Source organism: Stegodyphus dumicola, chromosome 2, assembly GCF_044657685.1.
Source record: "Stegodyphus dumicola isolate Sdum_Otavi_A_Nest chromosome 2, ASM4465768v1".
NCBI lineage: Eukaryota > Metazoa > Arthropoda > Arachnida > Araneae > Eresidae > Stegodyphus > Stegodyphus dumicola.
In genome coordinates, this window is record NC_140769.1 from 5,215,754 (window position 1) to 5,243,748 (window position 27,995).

General features: G+C 30.4%; 1 protein-coding gene across 1 annotated transcript; it reads left to right on the forward strand.

The window, feature by feature from the left end:
• Nucleotides 1–27,758, forward strand: Srp14 (signal recognition particle 14). The gene is made up of 5 exons (XM_035357478.2): nucleotides 1–85; nucleotides 7,818–7,890; nucleotides 15,019–15,140; nucleotides 24,751–24,783; nucleotides 25,405–27,758. Exons 1-5 carry the CDS (start codon nucleotides 62–64, stop codon nucleotides 25,492–25,494), a joined length of 342 nt encoding a protein of 113 aa, XP_035213369.2. The 5' UTR covers nucleotides 1–61; the 3' UTR covers nucleotides 25,495–27,758.
• The last annotated feature ends 237 nt before the right edge of the window (nucleotides 27,759–27,995 follow it).

The following is a 27,995-nucleotide window of genomic DNA, read 5'->3' on the forward strand; positions in this document are numbered from 1 at the left end:
TTTCAATCTATAAAGTGGCAACATTAAACTTTCGCTTCAAGTTCTGATTTCGATAGTAAACATGGTGTTGTTGGAGAACGAAGCAGTAAGTTCTTTTTATATGTATATTATTTTCAAAAAGTGAATTTTGTTGTAGTATACACGATTTAATAACTCAATAGGCGCTTAACTATATGTTGTAGGTATAACGAATATTTAAGCTTTCGAAAGCTTTTTAAAATTTGGAATTTTTTTATCCATACGTGTTATATTAATTATAGTAGTTTTAAGAAAATTCTTGGTTAATTTTAGTCAGGATTTTCGTGAAAATTTATGGAATATTTAGGTATTTATTTCATAGCGTTATCTTTTTTTTATGGAACCAACGTTTAAGGATTGATAATTGCATTTGTTATGAATTTTATTTTCTTTATATTGGCGTGGTTAAAGTAATTCCTTTCACAGTAGTTTCAGGGTATAAAGAAAAATCCAAAACGACTGTTAGAAAAATTATGACCTACCTCAAAATATTCGCCTCGGAAATTATGGATTCTCTTTCCACACCTACCCGTCAAGTAATTGAAAAACCAGTAACTCCATTGGGTTCCAAAAAATCATTTATTTTCTGTAAATTTAGCAGTAAAATTTCACAGATAATAAGCATGTAGATGTAAAACATGCATGTATATGTAGTGATATACGAAAATAAATTTGTATTAAATTCAAATTAGCACAGAAAAGATTCATTTAAAAATTCATTTCAAATTCATTTAAAAATATAAATTAGTATTAATGTACTGAAATTGGTGCTACTTTGGTAGACGGTTGCACGGATTTTTGGCGATTTACGTTGGCGCGATTTCTACAAACGTCAGCCGTCTTGAAAAACGCTGTTTTTACGCATAGTAAAGTATTTGAAACTTAAAAAAAAATAAATATCGTTAGAAATAATGGATTAATTTTTTTGTTGAAAATATCGTTTTTTAAGATGGCAGGCAAGTGTAAATAAATACATTTACTATGAGTATAAAATACTAAAGTAAGGTTATTATTACTTTCATATAGCAAAGAAGAGAATAAAAATACCACTATAAAAACATTGCGCCAACGTTTAATTGTATTAAAATATTACGTAAATTGAATATTGAATTAAAAACCATCATACCAACGTTTAAAAGAATTAAAATATTATTTAAATTAAATACTTTAAAATAAGTAAATAAGAACGCTTCGTACACTAGAGCTAAAATGACAGCAATTAGTTTATTGTCGGTAAAAAAGGAGGAATGTCTAATAATTTTCTTACCGTTACAGTGGTTATTTCTTCCAACATGACCACAATATCATATACGGCCGTCTCAGAATCGGCTCTTCTAATGGTCTTCATCTGTGATCTACATTTTCGCACTTCATTGAAGAAACAATTAGCGACGTTTCCTCCAAAAATTTAAAATAAATTTCCTCTGACCCTTGTAAGAATTTATAAATAAATCTTTGATTAGGAAAGCCAGGCTGGCGAAAATAAGGTCTCAAAGGACAATTTTTTGATTCCGAAACCAAAAATTCTTGGTACTTATCAAAAACAACATTCATCTTTGAAGGAGACATTTTTGAAGGAATTCGAAGATATGAATTAAATTTTAAAATGGCACGGTAATGCACAAATTTTCAGCAACCTATCAGGGAGCTGATTACAGCTCATTAATACACAAATATTCTATAACCAATCAGCTGATTACATCACGCCTAGAATTAAAATTATTTAAATAATCATACATAATAAAATCATTTTAAAAAAGAAATGCAAAATTAAATTGTATTTTAATATTTAACAGCCATAAATAATGTTTAAAACATTAGATTAAATTTATAGATATTAAAACCAATTACTTTTAAAGTAAGGTGACGTCACTGATTACATCATCCACAGCATAAAATTTCATAAAATATGATAAAGAATAAAACTTTTATTTCAAATAAAAATTCAAAATTAAATTGATTTTTAATATTTAGAAGCCATAAATAATATTTAAAACACAGAATTTATGCATAATAACACGCATTATTTTTAAAATAAAATGTCAACAAAGTATCGGTTACCATAAATAACTTATCCAGCAATGGGTTTACCATAAGTCGTATTACTCGCCAAAAGAAAAATTGCCAAAAACTCACCAAAATCCGTGCAACCGTCTACCAAAGTAGCACCCTGAAATTAACTGGTTAAACGTGAGGGAAACATGCGAGTTCGTATCATAGATGCCTAGTCTACTAAACATCCTTGCAGATATAGGTGAAAGTGATTAACTTCCCATAAGTCAAGAAAACTTACCCTGGCTTTAGGAAGGAAGAAATTCCAACTATCACAGCTAAGATAACTATCAGAAAAACTACTGATAAGCAATTGTCTTACTCATACAGTGAAACAATTAAGAAAAACCTTCAAATGGAGATAAGTGAAACTGCCAATTGAATCAATAACGGAACATTAAGAAATTTATTCAAGGACTGCAGACGGTTAAGGACTCGATCCCAAAACAAAGACTCCCCATGAAAAACTCGCAATTAGTCTATGAGCAATAGAAATTATAAGATTCGCAGAAAATTAATATTAGCTCCTGTGACCGCTAGATAGAGCTACTTGTGCCACCCAGCTACATCTGTATGTGAAACACTGTTTTACTCTTCCCATTGCATCTCTAGAGAGATGCCTGCTATATATATATACTCTTAAAGCTCATTTACTACTCAGTGTTCATGCTACTAAGGACTAAAAAAATTACTTAGCAAAACAGGGCAATCTTAGCCCAAGAGTCCATTGACTGGAACTTGTAGTTCATGGATTACCATTGTTTATTCTGTAGTTATATAATACATCACTGAATGTGAATAGCAGAATTCTAGTTTTTGATTGAATGTAATTTGGTTAATAGGCTTAAATACTAGGTTACGAGAACACTTGTTTTAATGCTTCAAACAGAGCAACTAGCATTGGTGGTCTGGTCTGGTGTCCTTTTATAATTAGACCTTTCTGAAGACACATATTTTTGCTCTGTCAATTTCCTCAGGAGACAGTTATTATTATTAAGAGGAAAAATTTTTTGTATTTTTATTTGATATAGAATTTCGAAATTGTATTTGCTGAACAATGTGGTAAAAGTTTACAATTAGGTGCCCCTTGTCTTTTTGGCGATTCTTTTTTGTTGCCAAGATCGGCACCAGAAAGGCACAATTTCAAGTTGGTCGCAGAACCAAAATAAGAAGAATTGCACAAATTCGATGTCCATGTACACATCGATCTATTTTCACTTAAAAATAAATCGGAGAATTGCACAAACTCAGCATTGCAGACTGCTTTGATTTTGACCATGTTAATAGATCTAATTTCACTTAAAAAAATTGGGAAGCTAAAACCAAGTTAAAACTATCATAGTAACCAGAAATGCTGTTTCATCACCAAAAGTGAACAATGCCAGTCAAAGGGGCATCCAGTTGTACACATACTTTTAATTTGTTATTCTGTTGTTAATACAATTACAGTCAAAATTTTTAATCCAGACTCGTCGGGACTTCGGCGATTCCGGATTATAGATCATCGGTTTAAATCTGTTAAGATGGCATGCAGAAATTATAAAATTAAAAATATGAAACTGTAATTTATGAAATAAAGAGCAATTATGATCTAAAGAGTATCAAAATTTACAAAAAAAAAAAAAAAAAAAAAAAAAAAAAAAAAAAAAAAAGTTTACTTTATTAAACATTTCTTTGAGCGCGCGCATGCATAAAGCATACATTACACATAGTCAAAATTAGAAAATTCAACTAGAAAACTATTTGATGTGTAATCGTGATATTTATAATGACGAGGAATTTGATTTAAATCATATCAAAGACGGAGTACATCGAGATGAAATACTAGATTTAGTAAGGAATTATAAGCCGAATAAAAGAAAAACATCTTCCCTGAAGATGAGGATAGTGCTGACAGATCAACTTCCAGTTCATTGCGCGCCGCGATGTCCCCCGTAGAGCAGCGTGGAATTGATAAACAGATTTTGGAATGGTTAGAGAAGCAAAGGGTATGTCTTTATCCATTTTCTGCAGCAATTCCACTTTTTGTTTGATGGACATCGAAACATGCTTTCGCTTTGTAGATCCTTTGGCAGCTGCAGAATCGGAAATTCTTTTTGACATAATCGAAAGTTCAAGCTTACTTTTATAAAATTGCTCTAACAGTCTGTAAAAAATAATAAACCAGATCCAATTAGAAGATTAAGGAACAATGTAATCTGCAACATTAACTGAAATAGATAATTAGATAATTTTAGCTTAGCTTATACCACCCGTTATACATTAAACACGCATGCATAAAGGTATTATGCGCATGCATAAGGCGTATGCGCAGAAAGTTTGTAGCTTTGAGGTCCGGATTATGGACGTCCGAATTAAAGACTTTTGACTGTAATACTTTTGTTGGAATATTGTTTGGAACTATTTATAAGAATAACAAGAGGCATTAAAACTAACTAACAAGAGGCATTTCAGATTGGGGTGAATATTAATGTTTGCAGGAATAAGGCTATGTAGCAGTCCCTGAAGAATCAAAATGTCTGTTAAAAAGGCATAAAGTATATTTGATAAATCATTAAGACTTCTGAAAACGTATTTAAATAGATTGTTTGATGTCCATTTATATAAAATTTTTAGAATGGGTACTTGCGTATTAACCCGAGCGTTATGGCCGGCTTTATCCGGTCATGAGATTTTTTGTCATTTGTTATATATTAGCTTATAATTTATGATATTTTGTTGGCAGTGGTGATAAAGGCAAAGCATGTTTTGCTTCCCTTAAATAAAGCTAAGACTAAACTAAATAAAATTCTTGCTTTATTCCATAAATAAAATAAAAGAGCTAACACTGTAGCCTTTACATTTTAAAATCATTTGATTGAAAGCAAACTAGCATAATGCTAACTGATAATCACACAAGAGAACAAGAAAAACAAGATTCGCCGATACCGGCGTACATATATATTATACTTGGCCAACCCGCCGATCTTGACGTCATCGGCCAATCAGCTGCAACCACGTTAGCTTACCGCCGATCGACCTCCGATCAAAATTTGCATGCGGAAAACTAAAGCCAACATATTTTACTTTCTTTAATAATATAAATATCATCTTAATAAAATGTAAGTGCATGAAAATAGAACCTAAAGTAAGTAAATATACAAATATAGTTAATAAAAAGTGTCTTTGAATACAGGTCTTCATGACAGATCAAAAAACCCATGCCGCTCATAGGGTTAATGTAGCCACCTTGGCACAACTCGTCGTTATTTTACAAATGAAAAAATAAAAATTGCATATCAGATGCAAGAAGATGATATTCATGAATTTTTTTAAAAAATATTCACAAATCATCAATATTTGGCAAACATTATACATATTAAATACAGAATATATAACATTAAATTTTAAAATAAAAAATTTAAATATAGGGATTATATGTATAAAAATAAAATAAATGAATAGGGATTATATGATACATTTAAAAAATAAAGCGCGTTTTTCACGAAATCAATCTCAATATTTTCAGCTCTATTTTTCCCATGTGCTTAGCAACATGTTTTCGCTTCAAAAAAATTCAGAAACTTGATACAGTCAAAAGTCGTTAATTCGGACATCTATAATCCGGACACCAAAGCTAAAAACTTTCTGCGCATGCGCCGCATTGACACATGCGCACAAGCGTTTACGCGTGCGCGTAAGACCTTTATGACTGCGCAAGTGCAGAATACGTTTTCGCGTGCGCATTTAATGTATAACAGACGGTATAAGCTAAAATTATCTAATTATCTATTTCAGTTAATGTTGATGATTGCGTTGTTCCTTAATCTTCAAACTGGATCCGGCTTATTACTTTTTTCAGACTGTAAGAACAATTTTATAAAAGTAAACTTGAACTTTCAATTATGTCAAATAGAACTTCCGATGCTGGAACTCCCAAAGGATCTACAAAACGAAAGTATGTTTCGATGTCTATCAAACAAAAAGTGGAATTGCTGCAAAAAATGGATAAAGACATGAAGAAGGTGACAGAGAGTTTTGTGAAAACGAAAAAATTTCGATTGACAAGTTAGTCGGTATTCTTGGCACAGCAATTACGGGACTTGAACAGCGGAACTTTGTAACTGAACAAGAAATTATGTCTATTTATAGAATTAAAGAGAAAGTATTATCACATGAAACGAAGCAACTTAAACAACTTACATTAAAAGAAATGTTTAATAAAGTAAACAAATAAATATTGAGCTTTTTTTTTTTTTTTTTTTGTAAATTTTGATACCCTTTAGATCATAATTGTTCTTTATTTTATAAATTACTGTTTCATAATTTTAATTTTAGAATTTCTGCATGCCATTTTACGAGATTTAAACTGATGATCTATAATCTGGAAAAATCGAAAATACGGAATCGCCGAAGTCCCGACGAGTCCGGATTAACGACTTTTGACTGTATTATGCACCAGCTATCTTCCAGATGCATATCGTCGTTGTTCCTTTTAGCGATTCTCTGAAAAAATACTATATACCTGCAGAACTTTCAGTACAGTTTTTTCCATTGCTGGTAAATTTGACAAGCAATATTTTAAAATTGAATTAAAGGCAAAAAATATGTCTTTATTAGTGATGGCAGGAAACTTTCATTAAAAACATATTAAATACTCTTGCGATCCTCTTTTTCAGTTGATGTTGGAGAGTTAGTGCCAAATTTTTCAGTATTTTCACTGGCAGAATAACATATAATTGCTTGATCATCAAACATTTTTAAATAATTTTAGAAGTAGCTGTTTTAATTTAGAGAGTCTTAATCAAGACTTTATGACCTTTTTCTTGCATAATATATATTTTTAATAGAACTAATTAAAAGGTGTTCGTATGTAAAGTTTTTCTTTTTTCCTTCTACTTTCGTTATAAAATATGTAAGCATTATTAATTTTGCATATTATTATTATGCATATAATTATTAAGCATATTAATTTTGAGAAATTTATTTAAAAAAAACTATATGAGGTGTAGTGATTTTATTCAGAAATATCTTTTTGCTGAAAAAATGAAAAATAATAATTATAATAAACTACTTTCTGATTATGCACTTGCCTTTGAAAAGTTGGCAACTCGTTGGGGAAAGATATTTGGTAAGCTAACATGAGAAAGATGACAGCCATTTTTAAAATTATGGCACACAAAGAATTTCATAAGAACAATGAATCAATAAAAAAAAAAAGCAAAAGACATTCATAATAAATCTCTTACCTTTTTTTTAAAAAAATCCTGATGTAATTTTTTGGCTGTGTTTTTTTTTCGTATGTACAGAACGATTTGCTTTCGCTTAAAAAAAATTAGAGAATTGCACAAATTCAACTTCGTGCACAGATTTCAATCAGTAAAATCTTGCTGTTATAGAATAACTTCATAGAATGTAAAATTTTCTGTTGTCTACTATTGCAAAAAATGTCATATTTCCGAAGAAATAAAATGCTTTCTTTATCGTCAGTTAAGAAATTCCACAGAGTCACTATGATTCTTTAAAAGGGAGGAATGTGCCTCAATGCTAAAATAAATACTAAAAATGACTGTCAAATGTGAAGGTGGAAATGCAGGCTTGTTCATAGCAAAGTTACCATGTAAATATATTTTGGCAAAATCATGGGTTGTCTTTTTTGGCGACATTACCTTGTGAATACTTTTCAATGGATGGGGTGCAAATAATCAGAAAGAACTGTCATAAATTTTCTTTTACTGTGTTTAATATATTTTTGTTTCTTATTTCAGTTCTTAAGTGAACTAACTAGGTTATTCCAAAAATCAAGAAATGCAGGATCATTATACATTACAATGAAAAGATGTATGTATAGTTTTTCCTCTGTTGAGTTAGAGAGATAGTGTTTTTATAATTTAGTTTTCAAGTAATTAAATTTTTAATAAATTAGGTTATTTGAATATAACAAAAGAAAAAAAAATATTTGCTTGTGTAAAAGGTGATGCCTTTGTGGAGGACTAAGGGAAACTGGCATGTTTACACATTGGAAAACCATGAGATCTGAATTCAGGTGAACCGGTATTCGGTGGTCTTTAATTGCTATTGGTACAGCCAGTGACTAATGAAGAGAAATTAAAGATTTACATGATCAACACACTGACATGGACATTGTGTTTTCAGTAGAATTTGTGGCTTTCTTATGAAAATGTTTATAAATCTATATATTTGTTTCTAAATGCAGCAGAGATAAGTAAACATGGAAAGAAATTTGAAAATTTCAATGTCAAATAATATATATTAATTAGAAGCTTTTGGGTGTTTGGTGATGTTTAAAAAAGGGATGTTTTGTTCTTGCCATATCTTATTTCATATAGCTTTAATTCAAAAGTAATATCCAACTTTAATGCTAGATATTCAATTCAGTGCATATATTTTCAGATATTTGCTGCAAATAGATGGAGCAACAAATTTTAATTTTCATACCAGTGGAAAATATAAAACATTATGTTGGAATAAGTATGAATATGTGAAACATATGTATGAAAATATGTGAGACTGCCATCCTAGTGTGTTCTCTCTCAAAATTGGAATAGTTAGTGTCAGGGCTGTGGAATCGGAGTCGGACAGATTTTGGGGTGAAAGAAGTCGGAGCTGGAGTCGCTAAAAACAGGCCTACTCCAGTTTCTGTTGGACAGTTTTAATTTGAAATGAAATTAAAATGAATCGAAAAAAATTAATGACAAGCTGAGTTATCATTTTTATTTATGGACTATATACTACATTAATAAATACAGTCAAGTCTTTAATCCGGATGTTCATAATCTAGAATGATCTATAATTCGGACGTCAGAGCTACAAAATTTCTGCGCATGCGCATAATACTTTTATGCCTGCGCCTTTAATGTATAACGGACGGTATAAGCTAAGCTAAAATTATCTAATTATCTGTTTAAGTTATTGTTGCAGATTGCATTGTTCCTTAATCTTCTAATTGGATCTGACTTATTATTGTTTGCAGACTGTTAGAGCAATTTTATAAAAGTAAGCTTGAACTTTCAATTATGTCAAAAAGAATTTCTGATTCTGGAGCTACCAAAGGATCTACAAAGCGAAAGCATGTTTCAATGTCCATCAAACAAAAAGTGGAATTGCTGCAAAAAATGGATAAAGGCATATCCTTTGATTCTCTAACCATTCCAAAATATGTTTATCAATTTCACATTGCTCTGCTGCTTACTAAATAGGGGGGCGGCGCGCAATTAACTGGAAGTTGATCTGTCAGCTCTATCCTTATCTTCAGAGCAGATGTTTTTATTTTATTCGGCTTATAATTCCTTACTAAATGTAGTAAGTATTTCATCTCGATGTACTCCATCTTTAATATGATTTAAATCAAATTTTTCGTCATTATAAATATCATGAATACACATCAAATAGTTTTGTGGTTGCAATTTTCTAATTTCGACTCTGCGTAATGTATGCTTTATGCATGTGTGCGTTGAAAGAAATGTTTAATAAAGTAAACAAATAAATATTAAGCTTTTTTTGTTTCATATTTTTAATTTTATAATTTCTGCTTGCCATCTTACCAGATTTAAATTGATGCTCTATAATCCGGAAAAACCGATAAACTGGAATTGCCGAAGTCCCGATGAGGTCGGATTAAAGACTCATCGGACTATAATTATTTTCTATTTTATTGACATACTAGCAGTTTCGCTGCCAGCCTTTGTCTGGCTTTTAAATGTACCGGAAAAAATGGCTGAAGGAAACACCAAACGTTAAATTTAAGAACTGCGTTGAATTTTACTCTGCAGAACAACTTTCTTTTTTTCCGTAACAAATTCGTAACAATTTCCGTAACAAATTTTCCGTAACAAATTCCGTAACAATTTTTTCCGTATAACAAAATTACAATGAAATAAGCAATATCCCTTAATACAAATATTAATTATCCTAATAAATAAATTAACTAGCTTCCCTTTGCAAAATCTTAAGAACTCAAATGGCATAAAGGAGGTTAAGAACTTGGTTTTCTAAAAAAAATCACTCAAAACTTTTCAATATCTTAAAAACAGTGAAATGAGCAATAAATAACATAAAAGTATTTAAAAAAAAATTCTGAAAAGCAAAGTATAATTAATGATATTTTATCTTATATTTTCAAGAGAAAAAAATTACAATGAAATAAGCTATATCCTTTAATACAAATATTAATTCTCCTAATAAAAAAATTAACCAACTTTAAGTTGAAGGAAAAAAATCATGCAAAACTTTTCAAAATCTTACAAACAGTGAAATAAACAAAAAATAACATGAAAGCAACTCAAAAAACATAAATTTCCACGCAGAATTTTACTCTACAGAACAACTTTATCCTCCCTCCAAAAATAAATAAATAAATAAAAATTTATTATATATATATCAAAAAATGACAATGAAATATGCCAATCTCTTAAAAACAGTGACATAAGAAATACGATAAAAATTGTTGCCAAACCCATATTTCTAAAAGAATGAAACTATTCAAAATGATGCGATTTCATCAAAAATCTATCAACAACAATAAGAAAGGAAAATTGTTGCCAAAATCACATTTTTAAAGATGTGAGATGTCAGAAGTGTACTTGGAAGCTTCATTTAAAACTTTTTTTAAAAATACAAAATATCATTTTTCCAAAATTCTTTTTGTAAAAGCAGTCGCAAGGATAAAAGTTTACGTGTCCAAAAATCAAAGAAAAATAAACTGTACATTTTTAAAAATAAACTTTTGTAGAGAAAATCCTGTTGAAAAGGTGTTAAGCTCCCTTTGTTAAATAAATTCGTATTTAATCGATTTATTGAAACACAAAACTTATTTTAAGTTCATAAAATAGCTAAGTGCCTGCGTTTCATGACAATGTGAAAAAGGAGTGTGTAGAGTAAAATCTCGTTTTCCTATAGCCTATTATGTCTCAAAATGATGCAGTTTCATCACAAAACATTAAATAAAAAAATTCGAATTTCAAAAAAATTGCTTCGAGGTGCACTGGCTCTTGTCTAGATGCACCTATGTACCAAATTTCGTAGCCGTGGGTCTATTAGCTTATGCTCGGCGCGAACGAAAGACACACACACACACACACAGACACTCTTTCTTTTATTATATGTAGAGATTAATAAATAAATATAAGGGAGGAGGATGGACGTGAAATTTGCCATTAGTGATTAAACTGATTTATTTAGTTACAAATTTTACTGGTAAATTTAGGTAAGCAGCAAGAACTCCCAAAATTGATGCCATTCTTAGGAAGCGAGCAGAAAAAGGAGCAATTATTGATCAAGCAACGCAATAAGGAAGTACATATTTGATGATAAAGTTGTTGTTAGAATTAAAAAAGTTTTTAGGAAATGTAGATAACTCTAATGCTTCACTAACAGAAAGACTGTGGAATGATCTTGCAGAATTGGAAACTCTTCTTTCTGCAATGTATATAGCCACAAAAAAGCTGCAATCTGAAGAATTGACAGAAGGCGAGAATGGAAGAATTTTTTTTTTTTTTTTTTTTTTTTTTTTTTTTTTTTTTTTTTTAAGTGGAGGGTTTATTGCAGAAGGAATCATTTCTTCAGTGAAGAAAAGAGAAACTAGTTTGCTAGACAGTGAGATCTTGCTGGGTTAAGTATGTAGATCCGAAACACCGAATTTTCGTGGATGATGAACAAATTAAAAAGGCAAAGAAACCATCTATGAACTTTCATTAAGAATGAAATTATTCTCATAATTGGAGAATTTGAATCAGGACAGACAAACTGCAGACATTGCATTTGAGTCTCTATCATCCTCTTCCAGCAATGAATTAGATTTTAAGAAATATTTTTGGATAATATTGAAAAGGCTAAGACAAAGCAAATGATAATAAAGAACCAAGAGCCTTTAGCTATAAAAATGAAAAAATACAAACAAAATTTCTACACGCCTTTTGAAGAAATAGAGAAATATGATTGGACTTGCAAGACACATCTTTTAGAACTACTAAAAATCTATCCTGAAAAGTTAAAAGAAGTAGCCCTAACAGTAACAGCTCTTCCTCCTACTCAAGTTAGTCTGGGAAGAATCTTCTCAGCTCTGAAGTTTATCAAATCAGATCTATGGCCCTCCAACAAAGAAGATCTTGCTGAAGCTAAACTTTTTTTAGAAATAACTAATGCCAGTTTTTTAATTCCATAACAAATGCTAATTAATATAAATAATTTGCTATGCCATCAATTTTTTTCCTGTAGCATCTATTACTTTTATATTAAAAAAATAAGCTGTAACCCATGTGTATATGTTTTGGAGTTAACGTTGGAGTCTTTAAAATTCCAGGAGTAAGAGACAGAGTCGGTCATTTTCCCTGCCGACTCCACAGCCCTGGTTAGTGTGGCAGGACTATACTTGTATGACTATTGGTGAATTTCTATGTCTAGCTCACACCTGCCTGTACTTATATATGGCTACCATTTAAATTTAAAAAATAATTTTTGTACTTGCCAGTTACTGAACAGTTTTATTCATGGATAAAATGGGTATGTTTTTTTATTATTATTATTTAATAAGCTCCTTGTGCTTTTGTTAACGTATTTAACAGATTTATTTTTAAGTCATGTAGAGAAAAAATTCTGTCAAAAGACATTGGTCGAATTAATGACTTGCTAAAATTTAAAAAGATGCTATAATATGATATTACTGATACTTTAGGCATATTGCATATTTGGCTGAAGGACATTAAGAAGAGTATAATGTAGTTTAGATTTGAATCATAAAATTGAGGTAGTATTACAGTTGTTATGGAGGTATTGAACCGCAAAAAGAAAAATAATTTGAGATACAGTCAAAAGTCGTTAATCCGGACTCGTCGGGACTTCGGCGATTCCGGATTATCGATTTTTTCCGGATTATAGATCATCAGTTTAAATCTCGTAAGATGGAATGCAGAAATTCTAAAATTAAAAATATGAAACCGTAATTTATGAAATAAAGAACAATTATGATCTAATAGGTATCAAAATTTACAAAAAAAAAAAAAAAAAAAAAGCTTAATATTTATTTGTTTACTTTATTAAACATTTCTTTTAATGTAAGTTGTTTAAGTTGCTTCGTTTTATGTGATAATACTTTCTCTTTAATTCTATAAACAGACATAATTTCTTGTTCAGTTACAAAGTTCCGCTGTTCAAGTCCCGTTAATTGCTGTGCCGAGAATACCGACTAACTTGTCAATCGAAATTTTTTTGTTTTCACTAACCTTTCTGTCACATTCTTCATGTCTTTATCCATTTTTTGCAGCAATTCCACTTTTTGTTTGTTGGACATCGAAACATACTTTCGTTTTGTAGATCCTTTGGAAGTTCCAGCATCGGAAATTCTATTTGACATAATCGAAAGTTCAAGTTTACTTTTATAAAATTGCTCTTACAGTCTGCAAAAAATAATAAGCGGGATCCAATTCGAAGATTAAGGAACAACGCAATCATTAACATTAACTGAAATAGATAATTAGATAATTTTAGCTTACACCGTCCGTTATACATTAAACGTGCAGGCGAAAACGTATTCTGCACTTGCGCACACGCATATGCGCAGTAGTCAAGATCTTATGCGCACGCGTAAAACACCTGTGCGCATGTGCCAATGCGGCGCATGCGCAGAAATATTTTAGCTTTGAGATCCGGATTATGGGTGTCCGAATTAACGACTTTTGACTGTACATGCATTTAAAATAGGACATTTATATAAAATTCCATCTTAAATTAATTCAAGTTCAAAATATTAAGATGTGATAAACAACTACTCAGAGAGACTGAAGCATGCTTATTAGTTGAAGCATTTGCTTTAAAATGTAAATCCACACAATGCATGACTTTAATAGGAATTAAAATATGAGAACTTTACTGATGATAACTAGAAAATTTTAATGTGTTCTTTTACTGAATGCCTACATTTTATTTTTAATAAAAAATTCTGAATAACTTATTTTTTGTTTTGTAACTTGTTTTACTGATGAGTCACTCTTCTAGGTGGGAACTAAAAATTTTTTGCTAATTTACAAGATATAGGCAAATCAAAAAACAGTCATTATTCGTGCAATTAAATATACTTCTTCCATAATCATATAATTTGTTTTTTTTTTTTTTTTTTTTTTCCTTGCATTATGTGAATGTAAGCAAGTTTCCTTTGAAAAGTTCTGTATGAAAGTATTTGCTCTCTTAAACAAATTGCTGTTACATAATTTATCATAATTCGTATATTTCAGTGAAGTCAAAGCCATGATGGTGTGGTCTATTGATAAGCAGCAAAGGCTCAGGATATATGTCTTTCCTCACCAAAAAAGCAAATCATTGCAATATGATTTAGGAAGAACTGTGCCTTTATCAAATAAAGGAGTGGTTTAAAGAAAGTAAACCTCATTTTTATGCAAGATGAGATGTACTTCTGTAAAAATATTTAGCTAGTTATGTGCAAATATTTAGCTAAAATAGTGTTTGTGTACTTAGTTGACTCAGAAATTTCTGATGTGGTGTCTGTGGAAAACATGTAATCTGGCATTTCTTGTAAAAAAGTCAATAAAATTACTCCTGCTGTCAAAAGAAAAAAAAAAAAATATTAAGGGCTATCCATTTTTTCCCTATAATAATTGTGCACTAAATTAATTTTTAGTTTTTGTATTAAGAAAAAAAGAAAGATATTTTCATGCATAGGTTGGTATTGTAATTTTGTAGGATACTGCATTTAATAAAAATGAAACGATTTAAAAGCTGCTGTTACATTCTGGTAATTTTCTTGGAATAGGTAATTTTAGCTTGTATGTTTTCTTAAAGCAAATAAATAAAATAACTTTAAGTGTATAAGTATTGATTTTTTAAAGTTTTCCATGTTTAAGTTATATATTTGTATTCTGTTTAAATCCCGAGTTTTAAACAAATGTAGGATTCCTGTTTTACAAATATTGAAATTTTATTTTTTACAATATTTAGATGATGGTAGGACTAAACCTAAGCCACGGCAATCAAGATTAGCTACCAATCCACTGCCACCAGTTTCTGAATACAAATGTTTAATACGAGCTCAGCTAGGAAATAAGAAGCTTAGTACGGTAGTAAGTTACTGAGTTATTTTTATAAAGCTTTTTTAAATGTTAATATTACAGCACTTTTTTTGAGTGTATAAATATCTAATAATGATACACTAGCTATGCATGCACTGCATGTTACAGAAAGTCATTTACACTTTATAGGAATGATTTTTATAATTAATTTGTATGTATAAAGGACATTTTCTTGTGAAGATTTGCTTCAGTGTGATAGCAGGGATTTTGGCTGTTGCTCTAGCATGAATTTTCCATGAAAGTAAACTTTCTTTAGCACTGCCATGCCAATTTTATCTCACTCCTCTTGGGTCATTTATCAGAGTTTGTTCAGTGTTCGTGGATGCCATTTTCTTAAAGCTTGTTTTAAAAGCTCAAGAGTCCATGCGAGAAATATCAGGTAATTTTACTGGTATTTCATTAAATGGGATAAATTTGATTTCTGTTTCCTTCTTTGCTAAATAAGCGGCAGTTGATATAGACATGTAACTGGAGGCTTTATACCATGAAACTCAACTTTATTAATGTCATTTCTTAAGTTTATTGAATAGCTTATTCAAAAATTGGTTTTAAAATATTTTGCTGATAGTACAGTGAATTAATTATAGCCTTATTTCAGGTTTTTTTTTTTTTTTTTTTTTTTTAAATCTTAATTTACATCTGTAACTAAATCTGGTACTTTTCTGTTTTGCCGGTGCAAACGATAAAGTCGCCAATGATGGTTTCAACTGATGCCAAACAGAATATCTTCGCTGGTAACCTTCTACAGCTCATTTTCAAAACAAGTCGCAGGCCATTTCTTATCAGATTAATTTTCTTTCAATACTGTCATATAATTACATAGAATTTTTACAAGATGGCTAAATTTTATGCCCTAATACCATTCACGGTAATTAAATCAATTAGGATGTAATCAAACCACCCGAAGGTGAAAATATCGAAAAGGTAAAATAAATACACATTTCAATGTGTATAAGTTTTCTCTTGAAAATTCATTCTATTCTGTTTCCTGATTTTTTTACTTTTTTTCAACAAAAAAAAAAAAAAAAAAAAAAAAGTATGCCTTCTTGCTGTTACAGAATTGGTAGGGATAGTTTTTCTTTCAGATTTTAGACATTGTCCCTCAGAAAGTTCAAGGCAAGATTTATGGACCTGCAGTTTTCAGAAAAATGTGATAAAATGAAAAATGTCTTTATGTTATTAACATGTAATGGATGTGTTTATTGGAAATTTGTGATAAATTTCTTATCCTTTTTAGAATTTGTGGAAGAACAGTCAAAACAAAATTATTTGAATTTACACCTTTTGATCCCAGAAGTCTGTCTTTTAACATTTTTTTTTCATCCCTTTATTTTCTTATCTTTCCACTAGACACAAGCATTGAAGCAATCTAAAACAAAGAAATTGAAAACCAACAATTTATTAAAAGATTTATCGTATATGTCTGAATCCATCGTACATTCTTCAGTACCTACCATAAATTCTCTCACACTGGCTCTGTAGCAGACTTTTATCTTTTTATATATATTCTCAATACTTGTATTATTAAAGAAATAAAATTACCAGTATCTTCTATGCATTCTAAGTACAAGCAGTTCTTTAGAATAACAGAGATCTTTAATTAAATCTGAAACGTCTAAAATGTGACGAGTAAATTCATTGAAAAAGAAACTGATTTTATAAAGAGAGGGAAAATAATTTTTCAAAGGAACATTGTTGAAACATTTAACAAATTACGATGTGAGTCAGAGACTAGTGAGATCATTGATTTGTTTAATTCAAACAAATAAACTTAGAAAAGGTACTAAAGAGAAAGATATTGATTAGCTAAAATATATGGAAAATTTTCAAATTAAAAAAGAGATGCATAAACTTTTTATTGTTTATTGTTGCTACAAACATAAATGTTTTGTATCTTTTATTGCATAATTAAACTAATATTTAGAATCAATATCATAAATTGTAATTGCTGTAAAATCTTCTTAGTGCTTTTTTAATGGATGTTTTTTAGAAATTTAAAAACAAAAATTGTAATCATGTAAATGTATTATAACTAAGGGTATCTAACTGCATAATATAATTATTTGTAACTAACTGCTCACTTTTTGAAGTTATCTCTACATGTTAAAAAGAGTTATCTCGTTTTCTCAGTCCTTATTGTGGATGCAAGATGCACCAGAAAAATGTAAAAATTAATGTAAAACTTTGTTCTTTACAGTTAATGAAACTTAAAACAATATAAAACAGCCTATCATTTCTGGTATAGCAACTTATTGGAACTTATAAATGCTGTACATTAACTGGGTTACAATTCTAGCAAATCTACAGGGAGCTACGACTCTAACTGGGCCAAATTGCAGCTTCAGTACTTACCAGCATACCAATGTCAGGTATTCACATTTGTTCTGATCAGTGGCTGTCTGTTTCTAAGCAAGCAACTGTGGTGGCAACAGCCAAGCTTCTGTTATGAGTCATGCTGATTATTATTTTACTTCGCAATTTAACGTGACATTTGACATAAAATTTGCATGTACCTCTGGACTGAGTAATTAAGTGATGAAATGAGGCATAAAAGAAATAATAAGTATGAAGCTATCTGCCAATAAAATTAAAATAAGAAGCCACTAACCTTCTTTAAAATATGTGGGATTGTTATAAAGTATCAGTGTTTTAAGAAATTTTATAGTTGAATGCTAATTACTTGAAAAATATTCTGAAGTTAATTTTATTCTTGATTTTTTTTATGATTAAGTATTAGATTATGTTTAATAATAATGCATCCTACCTGCAGATTTATTTTATTCTTACAAATTTCAAAAGTGAAGTTTGGGTGCAGATAATAGCATTAGTTAATTCAGTTCCTATTTGATAGACAGATCCTTATTTTTTCATTAATGGTCCTTAAAAGTACTTAATTTCTGTGTGCAGAAGTATGTACGAACCATGTAATTGTGTCCAATTGGTATTATATTGGCATTAATTGATATGATATTAATATTGTAATTGGTAATTGTAATTAATATTATAATGTATTGGTAATAATATTATATTTGTAGTTGGTAAAATAATTGATAATAATTTTGGTCCTTTCTTAAAATTGGTTCTAAAATGTTTTGCTGATTGGTACAGTGAATTCATTTTAGTTTTACTTGAAACTTTTTTGAGTTTTATTTACCATTGCAATTCTTCAGCTGTCATGAAACCCTTTAAGAACTTTTCTGACCATTGACAAAGCCATTTTGTGTGGTCATTTTCATCAGTTGAGTAATAGAAGATTGATCTTTATTTTCTAATAGTCACTTAAATATACTCATCCATTTATCAGCAGCTAGGTGTTTTTCATATAATTTTTTGCATTTTTTCCTCCTTCCTGCAATATGCTTTGACAAGAGCATTTGAACTTTAGATTTAAACATCTTTTTTAACTTCAAATCTTTATTTTATGAATGATTTTACTTACAGAGCCAAAAGATATGCCAGTTCTGATGCGATGGATGTTGCGAGTTTTTTTTCCTTCAGTATCAGAGACTTTACTGTTTGGAATTTATCCTGTATTTGAACAATCTTATATATATATATATATATTTTTTCCTTTTCATTTTTGCTTTCAGATAGATGATTTTTCCTTTTCAAATTTAATATAGTAAAAGTATCTTTGAAATTCAATAACCTTGATTTTTTTTTTTTTTTTTACTTTACAATATGCTGATATGAATGGTTTTTCTTGGAAAGTGCATTTATGTAACCTTTGAGCTATCTGCATTTCAGCTGAAACAAAATAGTCACAGTGAATGTATTGGAAAATACATTCACCTGTGCCAAATCTTTATTTTAGAATGTGAATGAGAAAATGTAAATAAAAAATTCTTCCTGTAAAGTGTAAATGACCTCTTAAGTTTTTTAATTTATCACAGAATTCTATTTTGTGAATTACATGAAATGTGATATTTTAGAAATGCGTAAATCATATCTTTTTTTATTTGTTCAAGAACTTCACATGTACTTTAAACAAGATGTGGTACTTTTCTGTTTTGCTGGTGCAGGCTATAAAATCACCTATAATACAACTGATTCCAAACAGAACATCCTTGCTGGTAACCTTTTACGCCTCATTTTCAAAACAATCGCAGCCATTTCTTATCAGATTGATTGTTTCTTTCAATACTGGCATACAATTAGATAGAATTTTTACCAGATAGTTCAACTTTATACCCTAGGACCATTCGCGGTAATTAAGTCAATTAGGATGCAATCACACCGCTTACCCGAAGGCAAAAATATAAAAATCTGATGTGTACACCACATGACATCCTTGTATGGAATATTAAATTATACACATTTTTTCTTGCATTTCATTTAAACTTATTGGATTGATTAAGACACAATAACACGCCGAATAAATACTAATTCAGAAGTCAAACAACAAAAAATCAGGGTTAATTTACAAAATTTTCACAGGACTAGTTTCGATGGTTTTACCGGACCATCATCTTCAGCTGCAAAACCGCAAATGAACAAGATAGGAAATAATGTTTAGATAAGGTTAGATAATAATGTTTAGATCTTATCTAAACATTATTTCCTATCTTGTTCATTTGCGGTTTCGCAAATGAACAAGATAGGAAATAATGTTTAGATAAGGTTAGATAATAATGTTTAGATCTTATCTAAACATTATTTCCTATCTTGTTCATTTGCGGTTTTGCAGCTGAAGATGATGGTCCGGTAAAACCATCGAAACTAGTCCTGTGAAAATTTTGTAAATTAACGCTGATTTTTTGTTGTTTGACTTCTGAATTATTATTGGATTGAATTAAATATACTTCGCTGACAGCGCATAAACCACAATAGAATAAATGCATTCTTTAAAATTCACTCTAGTATTTGTTTACCATAGTGACACTCTGGCACTAGATTCACTTAACAGTATTATATTTCGGTCATATTATAACTCATAATGTACAAAATTTATATCATTTAAAGAATAGAATTATCTAATCGTTGCCACATGTTTTATTCAAATACTATAATAAAGCTAGAATGATGTATAAAAGAAATTAAGCAAACAAAACAAAAAAGAAACAGTTTTTCACAGACGATTGAGTATTTCTCATTCAATTAGTTCAGTTCTCACTTCGCGAGAAGGCAAAAATACATAAAAACTCAAAATATCTATATTAAAAATTACAAAGTAAATCTTAAACACTTACTATTTCCTCGAAAAAATACCAGAAAGGATTAAGCATGATTTAATTGGCAATAATAAATGAAGGTGTTATCTTTGTTGTTGTGAAGCTAAGTTTCTCTAGATTGGCAACAAATCCACTAGTCTGCTGTTTCAAATGTAAACAATCAATGGCCGCCATCAAAAAAAGGCTTATCGGCACTTAAACAAGGCATAAAAACCTTAACCGGAAAATAAAAACAACATAATTCAATCATTTTTAAAGCAAAAAATGTACAATTTACAAACATATAAGAGTAAAGAAACTGAGATTACTGAGCTGGGTAACAGAGTGGATATATATATAAATATATTTATATCAGTTTGGTGCGACCGATAGCAACCAAAATACGAGGTGCACATCTACATGTTATAGCAGTCCTATATACAAAATTTCAACATTTTGAGGCTACTCGTTTTTGAGTTATGCGAGATACGTACATACGTGCGCACGTATGTACATACGTTCGTATATTTTTGTTGAAATATGCTGCCTGAAACTTTTCGCGATTACAAGACTTCCTTTTTACTTCGTACAAGGAAGTAAAAAAGGCAAAGTCAGGGTTAAATTCATCAATTCTAATGAGAATGCACTAGCAAAGTAAAGCACTGCGGTTTTACATAATTTCTGAGTAAGCTATTCGTAGAAATTGAAATACTTCTTGCATTTAAACTTTCATTCCAAATCAAGATTTAACTTGAAGTTAATGTAGATAATTGGATTTTTGTAGCGTAGTTTATGTGAGATGAGATCACTTTGGATCATGTGATGTGAACCGGCGTATCAGGATGTTGAACCATTGAAAGCATAGTAAATCTTAAATTAATGTCTTTTTACAAATTTATTGTCTTTATTTATTGGCTTTTTACAAAATTTGAAGCGATATTAAAATGTTTATGCCTTCAAAATAAAAAAATCGTAGAACTAATATTTGTTAAAAATTTTTTGTGCATACTGTATGTTGTTGCCAATAAAGTCTGCTTGGCGAGATTTGCGCCAGCAAAACGGAAAAGTACCCAATATTTTAATACAAGCATCACTTATATAATCTTTGCAAATGTCATGCAGTTATTAATAAATTACTGATATATTTAGTCCAGCAAAAGAAGAATAGATTTTCCCATGTATTTATTGTTTACTAAATATTTAAAAATAATCATACAGTTGAAGTGAAAATATTTGCTGTAGTCCAAAATTTTGCCACCAAATGGTCTGGTAATTTACAGGGTGATCAAAAAGTCAGTATAAATTTGAAAACTTAATAAATCACGTAATAATGTAGATAGAGAGGTAAAAATTGACACACATACTTAGAATAACACGGGGTTTTATTAGAAAAGCAATAATCTGATCAGAAAAGCAATAATTAGCATAACAAATTAAGACAAAGCAAAGATGATGTTCTTTATAGTAAATGCTCAATATGTTCACCATCATTCCTCAACAATAGCTGTAGTCGAGGAATAATGTTGTGAACAGCACTGTAAAGCATGTCCAGAGTTATGGTGAGGCGTTGGCATCGAATGTTGTCTTTCAGCATCCCTAGAGATGTTGGCCACGATGCACTTGCGACTTCAGGTAACCCCAAAGCCAATAATCGCACGGACTGGGGTCTGGGGACCTAGGAGGCCAAGCATGACGAAAGTGGCTGCTGAGCACACAATCATTACCAAATGACGCGCGCAAGAGATCTTTCACGCGTCTAGCAATATGGGGTGGAGCGCCATCCTGCATAAAAATCGTACGTTCCAGCAGGTGTTTATCAGCCAGGGTGGGGACGATGCGATTCTGTAACATATCGGCGTACCTCTCACCCGTCACGGTAGCAGTTGCAAAACCAGAATCACGCATTTCCTCGAAGAAAAAAGGCCCGATAACAGTATTTTTTTTTTTTTTTTGTTCTAATAAAACCCCATGTCATTCTGAGTATGTGTGTCAATTTTTACCTCTCTATCTACATTATTCCGTGATTTATTAAGTTTTCAAATTTATACTGACTTTTTGATCATCCGGTATTTTGATTCAATTAATTTCAAACTTTGTTTTAATTATTTGGAAGGAACTTTTTAAGTGAGTGTTTATATGCTTGTGTTAAGAAATTTCTCAAATGAAGAATCATACCTTCTTATTATAAAATGGGCAAAAATTATTTTTTTTTAATTTAATTTTTGAGAGTTGAATTTTTATGAATTTTTGTTTTTGTTGAAAGAAGGAAAAGTCTTCTTTACTTTATTTTCATTACCACCAAAAGCGAATATGAATAATTAAACTAGAAAATTTATAAATTGAGCTAATTAATTTACAGTGCATTCACCTCGCATGTAGTTTGAGACAACTTTTGTGGACTACTCAGTATAAAATATACAAAATTACCTGACTGAACAAAGTGTTAAAGAATAATTTCACATGAATGAACAATTATATCCCAGAAATGTAAATTAGTAAATTACCATGAATTACTTGGATGTTGTACGAATTTATATCTTTGTTCTATTGTGATGCGTTTATAATGAGAGTGTCAATGATTTTAATCAGATGACTTAAAAATGTATTGTTAGGTAAACCTTATTATAAACACTACATGAGAATCGTTCTGGCTGATGATAAAATATGCATATTAAGAATTTATATAAGATATCCAGCAGCAAGGCAAGTATGAGTATATTCAGTGAAAATTGGTAAATGAAGTTCAAATTTTATTTTTCTGAAGTAATGATTTTTTGGCATACTATAATGATTCTCTGGCAGAAGACTATAAATGAAGCAAGGAAATTGAAAATGGTACAATCTGAAGATTAAGTAATCAGATGGTTGAATGTTACTTAACAAATTGCCTCCATTCAGTAAAAAGAGTTCTAGGGTGTTGGAATAATAAACTATCTGGTAGGGTAAGGATTTCCAAGAGCCATTAGTCTTAAAGACAGTTACTTGGCCCAAATTGTATGCTGCAACATAGCGTTGACAATGAGGCAGCTCTCTTTCTGAAACTCTGGCCTTCTGACAGAAGACATATTGAAAAGAAATTTGTTATGCAACGAAACTGGTATTCAGCATATTCCAAAGCCCTTCTGATAAAAGTACTTGTCTGAGCTATAGAGACAACTTCAAATTTTGTAATGAGGGCTGCTGAGATCCAGAAACATCCCCATGCCTAAACCCCTACTAGTTTCTTCCTTTTCACATTAAATGGCAATTTTATCATCCATGGTTTCTCAAGAAAAAATTGAGAGAGATCATTCAAATTTGGCTTAATGATGTTTATCCATTTTCTTTATAAGTTCTTCCCCCCTCCCATCAGCCAGTTAAAGTTCAGAATTAACTCTAATTGATTTTTCATGTATTTTATATCTGAAAGGAGCTAAGTACACATAAAATCTTCCTAGTAATATCTTATATTTAATATCATGGTGTAGTGGTAGTAGAGTTCTTGTAATTGCAGTTACTAATTGAGTGTCTCATATTATCTACCCATAAGATGTGAAGTGATCCATATAGATGAATACTGTTCTGTGATTTTCCAGAAAGTTCTGCAGCTACTGTAAAAAACCATTCCTAGAAGGGTTTATCTGCGCTAATTAAAACATCTGACACTATATAGATGATATTCTAGTGACGAAAATAAAAGCAGTTTTTCTTCAGTTGAAACATCCAAATTTCATATATAGGGGAGCTGGTTGATACATGGAACCAGTTTTGTTAGCTCAGATAAACCTTACCGTGAATGGCCCTTAAGATACAGGATTGAAATCTTAAAGCCTTGTGTCAGGTTTTTTTAGACAAGCTTTTGCACTTCCAATTCAGGTTATGGACAATATACTTTTCCTTAAGGAAGAATCAATTGATGAATGTTTTAAGAAAGATTTATTCAGAGGAGGCAGTAGTTATCAGATCTCATAAAAGAATTCTCTGTCAATTTCAAGATTAATTTCCATCCCAGGGAATAAGTGTGCTTTGGAGGAATAGGACTCATTATCTGAAAAAAAATTATTACGAATTTTGTATATATTTGGATGATCTTAGTGAAACTGCATGTAAATTAAAGTACCTGTTATGTAATGTAACATGAAATCCCGCAAGAGAGCAAACCTCTGCCAGAAAAATATGATTATAGCGGCAAATCCATAAACATTAAAGTACTGACGATCAGATTCTGCTAGCCCTTCTAAAATTGCTGTATACTTTCGCTTACTTGGGGACTTCTGTGTTCTTTATAAATAGTAATAAATAAATAGGTGTTACTACTGTACATAGTTTTTCTTTATATATATATTTTATTAATTTAATTCAGGATATCACTAGTATTATTGAGATAAAATGTTCTGTCTTTTTGTAATTACAGTACTAATGAGTGACTCATGGTATATTTTTAAATCAACTAATATTAGTGTTTATTTCAGGTTAATGCAAAAGATGTTAACAAATTCCAATTAGTAAGTTTAAGTTTTGCTGTCTATATATAGTCATATAATTTAATTAAAAAATATGGTTGTATTACATTTTAATAGATTTTCATAATTTGAATTCTTAGAAATTAAGACGTAATTTGTGATTACTAATATTAACTAACTTAAAAGATTCTTAACTGAAACGTGGAATTTATTCTAATTATGCAGAAAAATTGTGTGGGTACATTCATTAAGAAAGCTTAACTAAATGTCAAAATATATTTCTGTAAATTAAATCATCCAAATTTATATATATTTAAGTTATATTTAACAGTATATTTAATTGGTCTTAAGTTAAATATATCTCATAAATAAAGATTACTATTTTGATATATTTAACTAGTGAGAGAGTGAGAATTAAAAAAAAATTACCTGTAATTAATTCTCTATTGATGACAAATTATGCTACATTAAGTAATGTTATAATCTTTCATTAAATAGTAATTATAAATTTTCTTATAATGTATTACATAACGATGTAAATATCAAAGCACAAATATTTTTTTTTTTTTTTGTCTGTAAATAATCATGCCTGATATATATTTATGTATGCTATGCACATTATTTAAATTTTAACTTAGATTAAATGTGCAGTTCACTTTTTAGGCATATGCAAATTTGATAAAAGGAAACATGGATGGATTAAAGAAGAAGGACAAGAAAAAAGGAGGAACTTCTACAAAAGCTACACAATAATTAAAAATATTCATATGTATTAAATAATTTTAATAGAAAAACCTCTATCATTTTAATGCTTTCATTAATTCTCAAATTGATGACATATTTAAGCAAATAAAGCAGGGAAAAAGTAGAAACATAAAGGTGCTAACATAAGTATTGATTATTTAAATTATTTATTTATACAAGTATACAGAATAAGTTGAGTTTTACTTTTTTTTTTTTTTTAATTTTTTTTTTAGAGCCACAATGTGTTGTGTACCACATTTAAAGTAATGGCTTAGAAAATGTCACATTTGTGTTGTAGGTAAAGTAATTTTCAGTGTACAAATTTGTATATATACTTGGGAAAATATTATCTAATGCTTCTGCGTATACAAATTTAGATACATTAAAGATTCTAAAAAAATGAAGGGGAAGTTGGAAATTTCTGCGTAATGTTTATAAAAAAATTTTATGCTTTTTAATTCTTAGCTAAATGTAACTTTGTATTTGGATTTTATAACTGATATTTTTTTAAACTCAGCCTTTGCAACTTAATCATTTCTTTTGATATGAAAAAAATTAAGATAATAAATTTTAGTGTTTTTAATGATTCTGATCATATACACATAAGAAATACCTAATTCATCTTATATAACGGGTGGCCATAATTAAACTGACAGTGCTCACAGTGTTCTGTAGCACGATATATTTGCGAGAATGACGCCACGTTTTGTAGGAAGATTAAACAAGACGGGGGACGAAGGATTCCGCAAAAAAAAAATAGTTTTAAAAGTCATCGCTAGGGGAATATTTGGCGCTGTGTAATAGAAAATAGTGTTAACAAATGCAAATCAATACGGAAATTACCTTATATTTTGCATTCAAATGAGGTTCAATATGGCTGGTGTTGTTGTGGACCACATTTTGCATTCTGTGCATAGTATGCACAACAGCAAAAAGTAACATGTCTGCAGGAATCTCCCGTACAGTCCGTGATATGTTATTCTTTAACGTAGCCAAGTCCTGGACCAGTCCTTCATAGACCTTGGACTTAAGGTAACTCCATAGCCAGAAGTCGCATGGGGTAAGATCAGGTGACCGAGGTGGCCATACAGTTGGAAAGTAGCGGCTAATGACTCTTTCTGTTGTAAATTTCTGTCGTAGCATCTGTTGCACCCCTACAGCAACGTGTGGAGGGGCTTTATCTTGCATGAAAATGATTTCCCCCAGGCATTGTCTTTGCTGAAGTGCCAGAATGACAAAGCTGTTCAACGTGTGGCGAGATTTCTCTTCGGTAACAGTACAGGTTTCCGGTTCTGCTGGGGTAAAGTTCTCATAGAAGAATGGACCTACGATAAATTCCACTATGAACCTACACCAAACAGTTACCTTTGGTGAATGTAAGGGAATTGCTGTGACTGCATGTGGTGATTTGTCATCCCAAATTCGGCAGTTCTGGGTATTCACAGTTCCATTCAGGTAAAAGTGTGCCTCGTCTCCCCATAAGATCACGGCCATGCATCATCCACCTCCATTCTGGCAAGAAAGGTGAGAGCAAAAGTCAATCGCTTACCATGGTCAGGGTACAGTAACTCTTGTACAGATAGAAGTTGATAATCTTTCGTAAGATTTTTCATACCGTATTTTAAGGCATATCCATATTCCATAAGGCATATCCATAATAAAAGGTAATTTTATTCCGTATTAATTTGCATTTGTTAACACTCTATTTTCTATTACACAGTACCAAATATTCCCCTAGCGGTGACTTTTGGAACTAATTTTTTTTTTTCACGGAATCCTTCGTCCCCTGTCTTGTTTAATCTTCCTACAAAATGTGGTATCATTCTCGCAAATAGATCATGCTACAGAACACTGTGAGCACTGTCAATTTAATTATGGCCACCCGGTATATGCTATTGATGTAAAATCATAGTAAATATGGAAATTATTATTTGATTATGTGATAAAAGTCCAAGATATAAATACTTCTTTGTAACAAAACTTTGACATTTTCATGAATCTGTAGTGTGGTTTTAAATCCTGAAAATATTGCTAGGAACAGTAAAGATAGTGACAAAGAGGTTTTTGAGAATGAAAAGATTTTGACTGACAATATATTGGAAAATTTCAACACATCAATTGCAGGACTTTTTGCAACTGAACTAGAAATTACATCTTTGTATAAAATCGAGTGATTATTTGAACAAAAAATGAAATAACTTGAAAATAAAATGAAATGCATTGAAAGAAATATTTAATAAAATAAATATTGAGCTTTATTTTATAAATTTTGATTCCTGTAGAACCATATGTGCTTCATTATTTCACAGTTTTAATGTTATAATTTCTACATGCCATCTTAAACCTTTAACTGCCACGGGAAACGTACAAGATTCATTTCCCAGTGCCACGTTTGTTTACACAGGCGAGCGTAGTTATGCGATTTATTAGGGGGAAATAAGTGCAAGTTTTACTTTCTAAAACTGTTTACTTTCACAAAATAAAGAATAAAAGTAAAAAAATGAATGCAC

Coding starts and splice junctions, on each gene's coding strand:
- Srp14 (XM_035357478.2), top strand. CDS start 62: ATGGTGTTGTTGGAGAACGAAGCA. Junction 86..7,817: donor TGTTGTTGGAGAACGAAGCA/GTAAGTTCTTTT, acceptor TTCTTATTTCAG/TTCTTAAGTGAACTAACTAG. Junction 24,784..25,404: donor ATGTTAACAAATTCCAATTA/GTAAGTTTAAGT, acceptor TTCACTTTTTAG/GCATATGCAAATTTGATAAA.